General features: G+C 43.2%; 1 protein-coding gene and 1 long non-coding RNA gene across 2 annotated transcripts; both read right to left on the reverse strand.

Annotated features, from left to right (window-relative positions):
- Positions 1 to 1859: 1859 nt before the first annotated feature.
- On the reverse strand, positions 1860 to 14679 carry LOC146663466 (uncharacterized). The gene is made up of 3 exons (XR_014913042.1): positions 14489 to 14679; positions 2368 to 2484; positions 1860 to 2059 (listed from the first exon to the last, which is right to left on the reverse strand). It is a non-coding gene; the product is annotated as an uncharacterized LOC146663466 (long non-coding RNA).
- LOC146663467 (uncharacterized) lies at positions 7441 to 8469 on the reverse strand (the record flags this gene model as incomplete). The annotated part of the gene is made up of 1 exon (XM_085417323.1): positions 7441 to 8469. A coding segment is annotated over exon 1 (801 nt), but the record flags the coding sequence as incomplete, so codon positions are not given.
- Positions 14680 to 15070: the final 391 nt, after the last annotated feature.

Consider the following 15070-nt stretch of genomic DNA (forward strand, 5'->3'; position numbering starts at 1 on the left):
ATCCCATTGACATAATGCCCAAGTCAACTAAATGAAACTTTCTTTTATACCTAACCATAACCCAACTGTAACCCTGACACTAAAACCACATTTTGAGTGACATGGATTTTGGTCCCCAGGAGGGCTGTTGGTCCCTTCCAGTATAGTAAATTTCAGATTTTAGTCACACACATTTTCATCCAACTTCAGTGGGAGATACCTCAGGTATTACACCATGTACCAAATCCAAATGAATCTTTCTTGAAGGAGCACATTTTTGTTAATATTATATCCAAAATTTGTGGTAGTCTTCTCATTTTTTCAATATAAAGTTTTGAAATACTCATGTAGAGCCCCTCACATATGATGCCTGTAAAACATGTAAAAACAAAACTATATGTACCTTCATATATGACTTATAGGAATCTCAAATTTTGCACAATTACAATTAAGAAGTTTATTTATTTTTTTTTTTTTTTCAGACAAATCAAACAGAGTTAAGTGGGAGACGTTTGATGAACTATGATCCAGTGTTCACACTAACTTTAGTATCTGCCTTATTCTTTGTTAGAAAGCTTTAGGTTAAAATAAATGCACAAGCAATGTGCTCCCTCAGAATTTCACTTTAGGACAGTATTTGTTGAATGTACATGTTACTTTTAAATAGATAAGGCTGTATCTTTCTTGATTATTTTTTAAGTTTTAAGCATTGCTGCTGCTGATGTATAGACTGTTGTCACTAAGGACATAACAAAATAGGATGAACACAATAGTAAAGTAATCATCATAATTTCTTTGGCACACTGGCATGACTTATTGGGACACTTGGATCAATTAGAACTGGGCTTAATGTAATCACTGCCTTTTTTCATTGTGCCATTGCAAATTTGTATTTGTCTATATCAGATTTAGTGTTTTTTCTCTTCACCTTTATAGTCGGTTTTCAAATAATATAAAAATACTCTACTCAGATTCAACAGTGCTGATCATGGGAAATTTCCACTTCATTGACAACCACATTAAAAAATATTTTACAAAGAGCAGAACCGTTTAAAGAAGGCTGAACGACAAATGCCCTCGTCTGCAAATTTGGAGGGAAGCAGAGAAGCACTGGGTGCTGATTTGACTGAATCACTCAAAGATGACAGCTTTATTTTAAATAAATAAATAAAGTAGGACGTTTGAATATATCATCCGTAAAGTGCCTTGAAAAATCTCTAAAATCTCAGATTGAAATGTTGTGTGTGGGTGGATAATTCCCCAAAGCCCATCTTCATCTGCGTCTAGCTGGTTGATTTTCACGCAGCCACAAGGATTTGTCTCTGAACCACGGTGCAGAAATGGGACAGAAAGAGGATACTCATCCTGCTTCTGATAAAAAAAACATAATGAATATATGTAGGCTTACACGATAGCCCTGCAGGAGAAACTGAATGAAGTCTGCCAAGCCTGACATACTCTACACTGAATGCAGATACATTGTAAAAATCAGTCTTTTGTGGGATTTGAAGATGCAAACCTGGGGGGAAGAAAAAGTAGGACAAGACATATCAGTCTGTGAATGATGTTTGCTTTTTGCATAAACCTGCAAAAATACTCTGTGCTAATTCTCTCTCTAGAACCCCCATTAAACGTCTTTTCCAGGGTCTTTCTCCACTCTGAGCTTAGTACATTTCAGCAATCCCCACACACAGACTACAGATGTAACATTACACTGCTCTATGTAGGTACTAAAGTGGGATTAAGCAGAGATTAACAAGCTCTTCTTAATTCTATTAAGTCGAACATACAGGTCCACCAGTGGAGAGCCTCCAACATATAATAATGTAAGAACACAGAAAGTGTGCTGCCATAAAGAAAGACAATATAATGTATGTTGAAAAAGGTTTATTGTAAGGTATCATACAAACTTGTTATCGACAGTAAGCTAATTAGTCTTAGAGTATAACAATTACAACAATTATAACAGAATAAGTAGAAGTATGGAGGTAAATTCATAAGCAACACCCCCCTCTTCAGTTTTCAGATGGTTTCTTCCAGCGTATTAAGAAGATGGGAAAGTGAAGAACCTGAGGTAAAGCTGTGATTGAAAAATATACACAAGTACACACATATGTCATTCAAAATATTCAGATAAACAGTTTTCCATCAAAGGTATATTCACACAACAGTACACATGCTACAGTTTCTACTGAATTATTTAAATTGTATTATTTTGTTTCATTTTCTTTTCTGCATTCGTTTTTGAACACAGTTTTATTTTGGCCTGATTATTCCCGACTTTTCCCGACTTTTGTGATTATGTCACAATCTTCAGCTTTTGCCGACTTAGAAGAAGAAAAAGAAAAATCTGTGTAAAAGAGTTTGTAGCAATTTCTGTGAACTTACTTTTTTTAAATTTAAATGGATCTCACTGTGCATCATGACCCCTCAGACAGGGTTTTTACACAGGCCTGGAAGGCATCCATCAGATCTTTACAGGTCTCCATCCCCTTGTCTCTGACACTGAAACACAGTGTGAGATTTAAAAAAACACACTCATCAGTCTCTTCTCTTTAGGACCTTAATTTGAACTTGTGCTAATATGAAGACATGTAAAGCAAATGAACCCATCTGAAGCTAAATAGGAATATTTCTAAATATAGTCCACATCAAAGGGATTATTCAAGTTGGGTCTGATAATAATATATTTCAACTCAGCCTCCACCGTGGCTTTTATCGGCCTTTGGTGGAGTACGAGAAGATGAGTGAGTAATCTGGAGAGCAGCTGTACTGACAGTAATCACTGCTGCACGTGGACACGGACTAAATATCTTCTTGCATGCACGTAACATGAACCAATGTTAAGATTCAAGAATTGAGAAAGGGTACAAGAGGTGATCGAAAAATAACCACACTGGTCCGGCCGGGTGAAGTCAAACGAAGATTTTAATTCACATGTGGGAAGATCACTGAACACAGCAATTGATCTTCAACTTACTAAAGCACAAACAATTATTTTATAACATCAGGGTTTGTTTACTGACGCCCCTTCATGCGTCACAGATACATTTTATACATAGATCAGATCAACATCATCATGACTTTTCACCTAGAAAATCATCTTCTATTTTCATGGCTAGCCCTTCCTGTCTACCTTTCAGTTCTTGTCTTGTTCCTCTTTCTTGCCGAGACACCAAGAAACGGTTCCTCTTTTACCAAGACAATTTTGCAGTTACAGCCAAACATAACTAACCTCTCCTCTAAATAAATCTAATTTAAAGTGTGTGTAAGTGTGTGTGTGTTGACCTCACATGCTCTTTGTGTCACCTCTTCACCTACTGTCTGTGTCTCGTCCTCAAATGCTCTTTCTCAATTCACCTGTTGCACTTCTGACCTTTTACCAGACCAGAAGCTCACTGAGACTATGTGTATGTCTTCTACTAAATAAATGTTTTAACCAAGAACCTCTACTAAAACCTTAATACAAGAATATGAACATATAAAAGATAATAAAATAAACTGATATAAGTGTTTTGTAAGCATGTATTGCAATTCCTTCTATGTTCTAGTTTTCCCTCAGCATGTATCACCTGAACAGTCACGTCAGTGAGGCTTACGACCTTTAAAGAACCTGAACATCAACTCAAATAAGCACAGATATGCAATATGTATAAAATGGTTATAACTGCACCTGAAATACAAAGTTAGCATCCTCATAAACATCTTAAGGCCATCTTAAAGCTATCTATTACATTGTTAAAGCAATGATCATACTGCAGATTATATTATGCTGGTAAAATACTTTTTGTTCATCCCCACAATTCCCCCTTACGACCTCTGGCACACCAGAGGTCGATACACAGGTTGTTGTTCACTCCTCAGTCCACTCGGCTACCTCCAGATCCATCATCGGCATCATGGACATAGGGGCCACCGCCCCAGGGTCCACTGCCTTTACAATCACTTTCTCTACCAACCTTCGGGCACAAGGAATGAGACAACAACCACAAGTCACCAAAATACCCACCAATACAGATAGAGACAACATAATTGACAGAACAAGCCCCTTCCACTTTCCCTTTTTTACTCTTTTTATTTAAACCACCCCTTTTCAAACTCTCAATTTGTTACCACTCCTTTCTGTAGGCGCGGCGATCTCCTCCTAGGCTGCTCTTCTTTCTTCGGCCTTCCAGGTAGACTACTGGTCGGCCCGTTACACAGGTGAAGAGGTTTATTCTGCCTCTGTTCCTTGACACCTGCGTTCCTTGAAGACGAATTTTCCTCCACCAAGCTTTCGTGTGCGGGTGCACACTGCGACCAATGGTACCAGGTGTCGCCTTTCCCTTTCAGCTGGACTGCTGTAGCCGTCCGGGCGGTCACCTCATACGGACCAGTCCAGCGGGGCTCCTTCCACTTTCGCTTAATGACCTTCAGCCACACTGCCTTTGCGTCCGGGACCTCTCCGTTCCCCGTGGGTCTCTCACAAGTGACCTGTTTTGTAAAGCTGGACACAAGAGCTTTCAACTCATTAAAATATTCTGCATGAGACCTGTTGCTTGTCCTGGGCTGCTCCACCGGGACCACTGTCCAGGGTGCTGGAAACTGTCTCCCAGTCAGCAGCTCATAAGGGGTGAAACCTGTGGATTGGTTAACAGAACATCTTATGGTCATCAAAGCAATGGGCAGGGCTGCGACCCAATTTAGCCCTGTCTGCGCACAAATTTTAGCCAACTTGTTTTTCAAATTTAGGTTCATCCTCTCTACCTTTCCTTGAGATTGAGGATGATAGACCGTCCCGAACTTATGTTGCACTCCCAACATCCTCTCTACCTCTTGCAAATCTTTATTCTTGAAGTGAGTACCATTGTCTGATCTAATTCTCTTGGGAAACCCATGCCTTGGAATGTAATGATTGATTAAGCACTTAATCACACTTTTCGCATCTTCACATTTGGTCGCCCATGCTTCGGGCCATCCAGTCAGAACATCCACACACACCAACAAATACCTCACCCCACCTGGGCCTGTATCAATCATGTCGGTATAATCAATCACGACCTCTTCTCCTGGCCTTTCTGGCATGAGAAACTTACCAGCTTCAGGTTTTACTGCTGGCTTTGGGTTGTGTGCCCCACAAATTAGGCACGTTCTGGCCTTTTCCAGTATCATCCTTCTCAAATCAGGATGCCACCATCGGCACAAATTTCTCTCCATCTGTTTCACTCCCACGTGACCAAGCCCGTGAGCCTCATTCACCTTCTGTTCCGCCATTTTGACCGTTAAAGCGGGACGCCCATCTGGCCCCCTCCACAAACCGCCATCTTGCCAGGCTCCTTTGTTTTCCCACACCCCCTTTTCCTCTGGGGATGTCTCCTCCTGAGCCTTTCTAACTTCTTCCATGCTGTTAGTGCTAACCTCCTCTTCTGGGGTTACCTGCACCAGTTGTCTCTGTCCTTTGTAGCCCGCTGCTTCCTTTGCGGCTTCATCAGCTTTCTGATTTCCTCTTGCCACCATACTGTCTGCTTGTGAGTGGCCTTTGCATTTTATAATACTTACCTCGTCTGGGTCCTCCAGGGCCTTTTCCAGTTCCTCCATTTCCTTTTTGTGACAGATGGGTGCATTAGTGGCCGTCCTGAACCCGGCTCTCTTCCACTGAGCCAGTTCCACATGAGCTGCTCCAAACGCATATGTTGAGTCAGTGTAGATGTTCACTCTCATGTTTTTAGCCAACCTCAGGGCTCGAGTTAGGGCTATCACTTCAGCTCTCTGGGCCGACTGTTGTCCCTCAATTTTTCCTGCTTCTTTCACCTGAAACTCAGTTCCTACTCTACAGACTACTGCATAGCCCGCTTTCAATCCTTCTTCATCTCTGTGGCAGCATCCATCTGTGAACCAATCCTCAGCTCCGTATATGGGCTCTGCCTTCAGGTCTTCCCTGATTTTTCCTTCAACCTGGGCTTTCTTAATACAGTCATGTGGTTCTCCTGACCCCATTAGGTCTGCCATATTTATTCCTTCATGTGTGAATATCAAATTTGGCGCCTCTAAAATTTTGCTCAACCTTTGTTGCGTCAGTGGAGTCATTGTGAATGCCTGTGAGTTCACATAGGCCACTACACTGTGTGTAGTAAGCACTTTCAGTGGGTGTTCCCTCACTATATGTGCTGTTTTCTGAATTATCTTTGCTACTCCTGCTGCGTGTTGTGTGCATGTGGGATGCCTTGCTTCTGTTGAATTTAATCTTATGCTGACATACATAAGTACATCCCTACCTCCCCCTTTTTTCTGAAACAACACACCATTCACAACTCCCTTTGTTTCTGAAACATCAAGATAAAATGCCTCATCATAGTTAGGTGTGGCCAGATCTGTGGCTCTTGACAAATCCTGTTTTAGTGAAATGAACGCTGTCTCTGTGTCCGGCGTCCAAGGCAATTCAGCCTTCAGATTTCGAACACCAACTTTCTTGATCATGTCCCTTAAAGGGGCCGTTTTACCCGCATAGTTCGGAATGAACTGTCTGCTGTAACCTGTCAAGCCAAGAAAGGAAAGCAACTCCTTCACAGTTCTTGGTTTTGGATGTGTCAGAATTTGGTCTCTGTGTGTGTTCATTAGCCCCACTGATCTGTGTGCGATCACCCGGCCCAGGAATGTTACCTCTGGCCGGACCAACTGCAGTTTTTCTTTGCTCACTTTGAAGCCACACTCCGCCAATCTGTTCAACACCACGAGCGATGCTGCCGTACAGGCCGCTGCTGACGGGGCTGCAATAAGAAGATCATCAACATACTGTATTAATGTACAGCCCCCTGGCAGTTGACATGGGGACAATGCCTCTTTCAACACCTGATTAAAAATTCCTGGTGAGAGTGCAAAGCCTTGTGGTAGGCGTGTGTACCTAAATTTGCGGCCTCTGTATGTGAATGAGAAAATGTCTCTGAGTGACTCGTGCAGTGGGAGACAAAAGAATGCATTCGCTAGGTCAATACATGTGAACCACTTTTGGTCCCCAGTAATTTCGGTCAGAGCCGTGTAGGGATTTGGTACAGGCACAGTGTCAGTCCTCAGCATGGCATTTATTGCTCTCAAATCATGTGCCATACGGTACTTCCCTGTCCCATGTTTTTCCACTGGCAAAATAGGTGTGTTCCAAAATGACCATGAGGGCTCAAGCACTCCTGCCTTCCACAGTCCTTCAATGGTTTCAGCTATACCTTCTTCTGCTTCAGTTTTGTGCTTATATTGTGGTCTGTTAATTGGTATGTCAGACTTCAGCTGGAACAGGACAGGCGAACAGTTAGCTAGACCTACATCTGTGGGCCCTGCGGACCACAAAGTACCAGGCAATTTTGAGAGCTCAGCTACTGCATCAGGATGATCCATTCTTTCCCTGCCATGTATTCTGGAGATTTCTTTATGTTCTAAGATCACTGCATCGTTGGACAAACAAGTTATGCGATATATTTTACATGTTGGTGCATACCAGACATTTGGAATTTGGGTGCTTTGCCAGCATGCGTTGTCCAGCGCCCGCTTGACCATTGGTCCCAGATCTCTTGGCCCATGACCCTCGTGGACCGCCAATGTAATGTGAGGGGCTGAATCCTCTCCCACATTGTACCAAGGCAGTTGTTCATCAGTAAATTTCACAGCCGCGGCCACACCTTCTGGTCCAACATAAATGTTATGTGTTTGCACATTCCACGTCTGTCCCTCAAGATCAGACTGGAACTGTTCCCGATAGATATCGTTATCTTCCCTATCATAAAAGAGTGTAACGTGGAAAGGATCTCGCGGAGGGGAGTAGACGGCCAGGCTCATTATCCAGGGTTTCCACAGCTGATAATGTCTCAGAATGCCTTCTTCCACTAGCCTCCCCCAGTAGATTTCGGCAGTGGGTTGTTCAGAGTTCTGGACTAGATATTGAGTCTTTGAAGGTGATCCCAGACACGGGAATTCTTTTCCTCCAGGCAAAGTAACAATCAGTCCATCTGGTGAGCACATGATTGTGGCTCCCAGTTTCACAAGCAGGTCCCTGCCCATGAGATTTGCAGGCACCTGTGAGGACACCACATATTGGTGTTTCAAAGTCTGTTTTCCCAGCTTTGTCAATGCTGGATCCGTCAATGGCAGTGTCATTGGAATCCCGGAAAAGCCTACCACATTAACTGTGTGACAGGAGAGTGTTGCACTGTCTGGTGTGTCTTTCAATGTTGAGTATGTTGCTCCAGTATCCACCAGGAAGGGCAATTCAGTGCCTTCCACGGTCATCGACAGCATGGGTTCTGCCGTTCCCACACTGTTCGGTTTCTCCGGGCTCCGTCAGTATTGCTCCCCCTCCCAGCCCCAGTCGGCTACTGGGTACTGGGGGGCTGGTGCTGCATTCGGGTTTGGAGCTTGATGTGCTCCCCTGTAAGCAGCTCTTTGTCTTGGGCCTCCTCGTGCCTGGGATTGATAGCCTCGCCCCTGATAGTTCTGCGGCGGTTCAGGGCAATCTCGGGCCCAGTGTCCTTCTGCTCCACATCTCAGACACGCAGTCCAAGACACTCTGCCAGGATTCCCCGGATTCCGAGCCCTTTGTCCTCCCCTCACGGATCCACCACGCCCTCTCTGCGGTCCACCGGTCCCCCAATTCCCTACTGGTTGACGCTGCCTTGGTGCATTGGCGGGCCAACGGTCATCAGGGTAGAGACCCGGATCCTGATCTGGCCAGTCAGGCACAGGATCGGGCTGAGGCCTTGCCACCATTATTTTCCTTGCGCTCTCTTTATCCTCTTTCTTTCTGTCTCCTGCTTTGTTTTTTGCTTCTGCCAGCTGCAACTTGACCAGCCACGCCTGGGCTTCCTCCAACTCTTTCTTTTGTTTGTTTGCCAAATCCTGTTCCTGCTGAAGTCTGTGGGTCACATGTCTGTCCCACTGCACCGAGTCTGCAACGGCAAAATCTGGGTTCTTTTCCAAGTCAACTGCAACCTGATTGGGCAGCCCTGCCAGCACCGCCGAACGAAACCACGCTCTACTTTCACCCTCCTTCCCCGGATGTATTCCTGTTTCTAACAACCATTGTTCCTTTGCTTTAGCTAAAAACTCTCTGGGTGTGTTTTTGGGATCCCAAATAATTTTTGGAATGGCTCCAGAGTTAGGAGTTGGGTACTTCTCCCGGACTGCATCTGCTAAGTCATTCTGCACCTCATGGTATTGTAGGTCATTTGCATATCTGGTTGTTTGAGCTATCTGCTCTACATCTGCTAACCCACCACCCAGCATACAACGTCCGGCCAAAGCGCGAAAATCGCCCAGCGCTAATTCTTCTCCTTCGGTCAATGCGCCCAGCCTTCTCAACCAGCTAGCTCCTCCCTCAGTTATTGGTGGAAGTTGTTTAACCAATGCTTCCAAATCTCTCACCTTATAGGCGCGATAAACTGGTTCGTTCTTTGGACCTGCTATTAGAGGCAGATTTAAACCAGGGTCAGGAGCTCCTTGTTCAAAACTCACTTTTCTACTCTTCCTCGACTTTCCTTTTCCCTTTGAGCTCCTAAATATGGGCTGTCTCTGTGCTTGGTCTCTCTTCACACTTCTTTTCCTCAAAATTAGGCTTGTACTTGGTTGGGGCTCAGGTCCTCCATCTTCGTCCTCCTTATCGTCCTCTTCTTCTGATGACGTCGCACGGTCTTCATTCTCCTCTTCTGGCCCTCCCTGCATTACTCTCTGCTTTATAACCTCCAATGCTGTTAATGCCTCTATTAACGCACGTGGGGGCTCATGCATTTGTCCATACACTTCTCCTTCCCAATGTTCTCCCTTGGTTATCACTCCTTGTGGTATTTTGTCCTTCATTCTAGGGGTCCTTTTGGCCTCCCCGTCCTGCTTTGGCTGTTCCACTGTAGACACTTCGGCCCGTATGATGTTTCCACTATCCACCGAACTGGGAGGCGAGGTCGAGCCTTCATCTGCAGCTGAGGCTATCATTCTCCCTCCCATATCTTGGGACTGACATTCCACTGCCCTTATCCCTTCTTCGGGGATATTCAGGGGAGTAGTAGTATATTCAACATCTGCTATTCCGCCAAGGACAACTCCAGTCTGTCCATCAGGACCACGAACTTGTCCCCCTCCAAGGGTCATTACAGGCATGACATATGGTGGTGGTGGTGCACAACGTGCCAATTCAGCCCAAGGATATAATTTCGGTGTGTAATACCTGTTAGCCTCTTCTACCTTCGGAGTCAAGTCCTTCACTTGGTCCTTTAGCTTCTTATTTTCCTCCTTCAAATGTTTCAAAGACTCCATTATACTCACCATGTCTCCTGATTTTCCTGTGTCATCCTCTTCTGTCATCCAGGAAGAGGCTGCCCTCCACAGGAACAGCCACTTACAGCACCTGTCATGAGTTTCTTTTAGATCCTTAATTTCTCCTCTGGCTTTCCTGTTCACTGAATGTCCCTTGGACTCCTCTTCAAATTGTTTCAATTTCTGTTCACATCTCTCTCCCTCAGTTTTTAACACCAGGCTCAGAGCTATTTTATCACCCAGTCCTTTCTGTTGAGATGTAATAAGTTTACTTACCTCAACCTCCATCGCTTGGCACTCTTTCTCTGCTGCTTTTAATGCTCCAGGTGAAGCCAAACGAATAGCTTTCTTAAGCTGTTCAAGCTGATCCTTCAGAGGTTTGCATCCCCTTTTCCCACTAGGTGTCGCACCCGAGCTATCAGCCATTCTCTGAAACACAGACTTACCTCTTCCAATGGCGTTGGTCGACTCCACCTTCTAGGTCTAGGTCACCCAGACACGCTTAACTTTCGGTTTCAGTCTTCGTCTCGCTGTTCTCGCAACCACTGGCTCCTCTTCCCCTGCTCGGTGACACACAAAGTTTAACCCAGCACTTTAGACGCTATCCTCGCGTTCTCAAGCGTTGACACTCAATCAAAATTATTCGCCCTCAAAGTGTTAATATATGACACCAGCAACCCTTATGCGCAACGCGCTCACCTCCGTATACTTACCTCTCCAATAGTTCCTCGGATTAGTGTTTTTTCATTTATTTTAAACCCATTAACGGCGCTGCGCGTCCCTTATATACTTTACAGCAACACACCCTCAAGGGTCCCTCAACTTGTCCCGTACTAATAAGTCTAAAACCAAGAAATCACCTTTATGACATTATGTCAAAGCTTTCTCCATGTTGCACAGCCTGCCACAGGTTTAACAAAAAAATCGCTGCCCGAGAAGGCTCCCACATATCAAACGCACACGCACACATACAATTTCAACCACGCACTCTCAAGCACATTTGTCTCCTTTAAATCTACTAATCGCTTGGAGACATCTCCACAGATAATTACATTATTTCCCAAGCAAGCATATCAGAATCAAAACCGTCTAGTACCGACTCTACCATAACCTGAGCAAAGTGGGCGGCCTCTGTGGGCTCCCAATTTGGATCATTTTCATGCTCAGTCATCTCCTTTAAGCCTTGAAATAGAAATAGACAACGTTGTATATAGGCATTTAGCTCATGCAGCTCAATCTCGGACCACACTGTCATCTCATAAGGTGAAACACCTTCCTCAGTCACTATGTGACATTTACAGGTCACCTCTAGTCGACCCTCTTCCTCTGCAATTTGTATGTTACAGGTTGCAAAATAAATCACAGGCATGTTTGCTTATTCTATTTAAACAACGATTTTACAGTATTAAATGGGACTGTTTAGTGCATGGGACACAATATAATCATTTATTGTTAAAGCGACAAATGTCAAACAGGTTCTAACAGGTCCACTTTATTGCGTGCTCATTGAGTTACTTCTATCAAAACTATTTAACAAGTTCAATTTACACATACTCATTAATTTGTCACGCTTATTAGTGGCTCATGGTTGCTTAAAGCCTATGTCTAACTTGACCACAGAGTTAGAGCATCATTCAATCCTCCCAGGATGACCACTCCACTTACTCTGCATCCAGTCAGCTCATGCATTAACAACCCTTGCAGACTGTAACCCTTTTATTTTTTTGTTTATGCCTTCAAATCCACCTTAAATCTTCTTACCTAAACGTTGGTTTTAAACACAAACAATTCTTATATTCTATTTTGAAACGCTGTCACCATTCATATATTTACAATGTTATTATTTACTAAGCCAGCATTTTAATCGCAGACATTTATCCACATTTGCAAACAATAGTTATAGAGCTCAATGACACACAAAACCGAAAGCATAGTCCTCTCATGCGCTCTGCATCAGCTGCCTCATTTGCATGCACACACACTCTTCATCTAAGAATAGCAGCAGGCAGTCAGTGCATTGCTGACTCGACCCACAGAAATCTTTTTTATTACAGAGACGTCTTATATTTACAACTGCACAGATTTTAAACCTTTTAACACCTATCGAATTTCGACAAATTTAACATAACAGTTTAACCGATAAACTCCCTGAGTTTTTTACGATCAATTAACCAGTATCAAGACTTTAACTGTTTCTGGCCTCATTTCTAAAATCCCTAACTCAATTTAAAAGTGTCCAACACCCAAGGTCCAACCTTTGCTGCCCAAAAAAGCGCAGATACCGTTCCAAACGGTAAGGAGATTCTAACTCCTAGTTATTCTGGAGTGCCCCAAGCTCCACAGTGACCAACTGACTATCCCTCTTCGAGGACAATGCATAAGCGTCCTTTGCATTGGCAAGCGTTACCTCTGAGCACTGCGCTTCCTACCAGTCCAACTGGCGTTCTTGAGTAATTTATAATACTTTGGAACAACAGTAAAACACCCAACCAAGTGTAAGACTGAAGCAGGTCCAACCTTATAACCAAAAAAATAACCAAATTCCCTAACCTACTAAACGGTCCAACCGTATTCAATCATTACCAGCAGTCCAACTGCTTTAAATCCTCAGATTCTTATCAAAATCAAAACAGACATGCACCAGTAATTTCAGTGAGTAGACTTTTAATTTTCACAGCCCAATTTGACACACTTTGGAAATAATTCAACAGGTAGTGTCTTACCTTTTTTAAATATGATGCGCCGGCGTGCGTCCACTCACTTTTGACCACTGGCCAAGTCTGCCCGTCTGACCACCTCGGACCACCGCTCACACCTCCACTTTTTTCCCTTACTCAATCCCGGACGAGCCCCCAAATGTTAAGATTCAAGAATTGAGAAAGGGTACAAGAGGTGATCGAAAAATAACCACACTGGTCCGGCCGGGTGAAGTCAAACGAAGATTTTAATTCACATGTGGGAAGATCACTGAACACAGCAATTGATCTTCAACTTACTAAAGCACAAACAATTATTTTATAACATCAGGGTTTGTTTACTGACGCCCCTTCATGCGTCACAGATACATTTTATACATAGATCAGATCAACATCATCATGACTTTTCACCTAGAAAATCATCTTCTATTTTCATGGCTAGCCCTTCCTGTCTACCTTTCAGTTCTTGTCTTGTTCCTCTTTCTTGCCGAGACACCAAGAAACGGTTCCTCTTTTACCAAGACAATTTTGCAGTTACAGCCAAACATAACTAACCTCTCCTCTAAATAAATCTAATTTAAAGTGTGTGTAAGTGTGTGTGTGTTGACCTCACATGCTCTTTGTGTCACCTCTTCACCTACTGTCTGTGTCTCGTCCTCAAATGCTCTTTCTCAATTCACCTGTTGCACTTCTGACCTTTTACCAGACCAGAAGCTCACTGAGACTATGTGTATGTCTTCTACTAAATAAATGTTTTAACCAAGAACCTCTACTAAAACCTTAATACAAGAATATGAACATATAAAAGATAATAAAATAAACTGATATAAGTGTTTTGTAAGCATGTATTGCAATTCCTTCTATGTTCTAGTTTTCCCTCAGCATGTATCACCTGAACAGTCACGTCAGTGAGGCTTACGACCTTTAAAGAACCTGAACATCAACTCAAATAAGCACAGATATGCAATATGTATAAAATGGTTATAACTGCACCTGAAATACAAAGTTAGCATCCTCATAAACATCTTAAGGCCATCTTAAAGCTATCTATTACATTGTTAAAGCAATGATCATACTGCAGATTATATTATGCTGGTAAAATACTTTTTGTTCATCCCCACACCAGCCAGCTGGAATGTACTGGTCCTCTTCAATAGGGTTTACAAGTGGAAGTCTATTTTAAACCTCATATATATTTATGCTTCTCAAGACATTACAGTATGGGTCCCATTTGGATGTTGTTATGTTTAAAAACTAGTATGAACTCTAAGTGCAGTCTGTAGATTTCCCCACAGACACTTAAACTGGTTGACATGTTAATGTGGGCGTTGGCTATTGTGCATAAAAAGACAGGAAAGTGGCCAGATTATTAACCCAAATCCAAACACGGTTCATAAATCTCACTCGAGAGCACATTATACAAGGATATTTTATTCATGCACTGTCACACCGATTGGAAACAGCAATCAAGATCACTGATTCATTTTACAACTTTGAATGCAAGCACGGATTCAAAAAGAACTTTTATTCCTGTCAGAACTCACCATTTGTCAGAGTCCTCTTTGATTACCTGGCATGGTGCTGGCACAGCGTCGGCAAAGTCTGGCATTTTGACAGGAGAGAGAGTGGAGTTTGTGGAGGTGTGCTGCTGCAGGAGCTGCAGTCAAATATGGTAACGCTTTAAAAGGGATGGAGGGACACAGGAGGGAGGGAGGTAAGGGAGGAGGGGAGGAGGCATGACAGTGACGGTGTGTGAGAAGCTTAAGAAAGGAAAAAGTCAGGAAGTTAGGAGAACGTTATTTAGGAAGCGACTTTAATTTTGTTCCTTTTTTTTAGTGTGTTCAACTGAGTTCTGTGCCACTCTTACTCCTTTCATTTCCCAGTTTATTTACATCACTGTATATTAAGTACCTAATTCTTTAAATTCCCTTATCCCATTCTTTTGTTTGGCTGTCCTGCTAATGAATATGCAGATAACTGACCTTTTAAATCAACCACTGAGCATTACAAAGGTTCCCTAATGCATCCAAAATACTCACTACAGGGGGGGTTAGCTTAAAAGATACCGGGGTTCCTCACTTTGTTTTAAAATGTTTTGTTGGCTTAAGGGGGCTGAGCTGAGAGTT

The sequence above is a fragment of the Rhamphochromis longiceps genome, linkage group LG8 (assembly GCF_057381845.1).
Source record: "Rhamphochromis longiceps isolate RC_006_pf linkage group LG8, R_longiceps_female_GT1.1, whole genome shotgun sequence".
NCBI classification, from domain to species: domain Eukaryota; kingdom Metazoa; phylum Chordata; class Actinopteri; order Cichliformes; family Cichlidae; genus Rhamphochromis; species Rhamphochromis longiceps.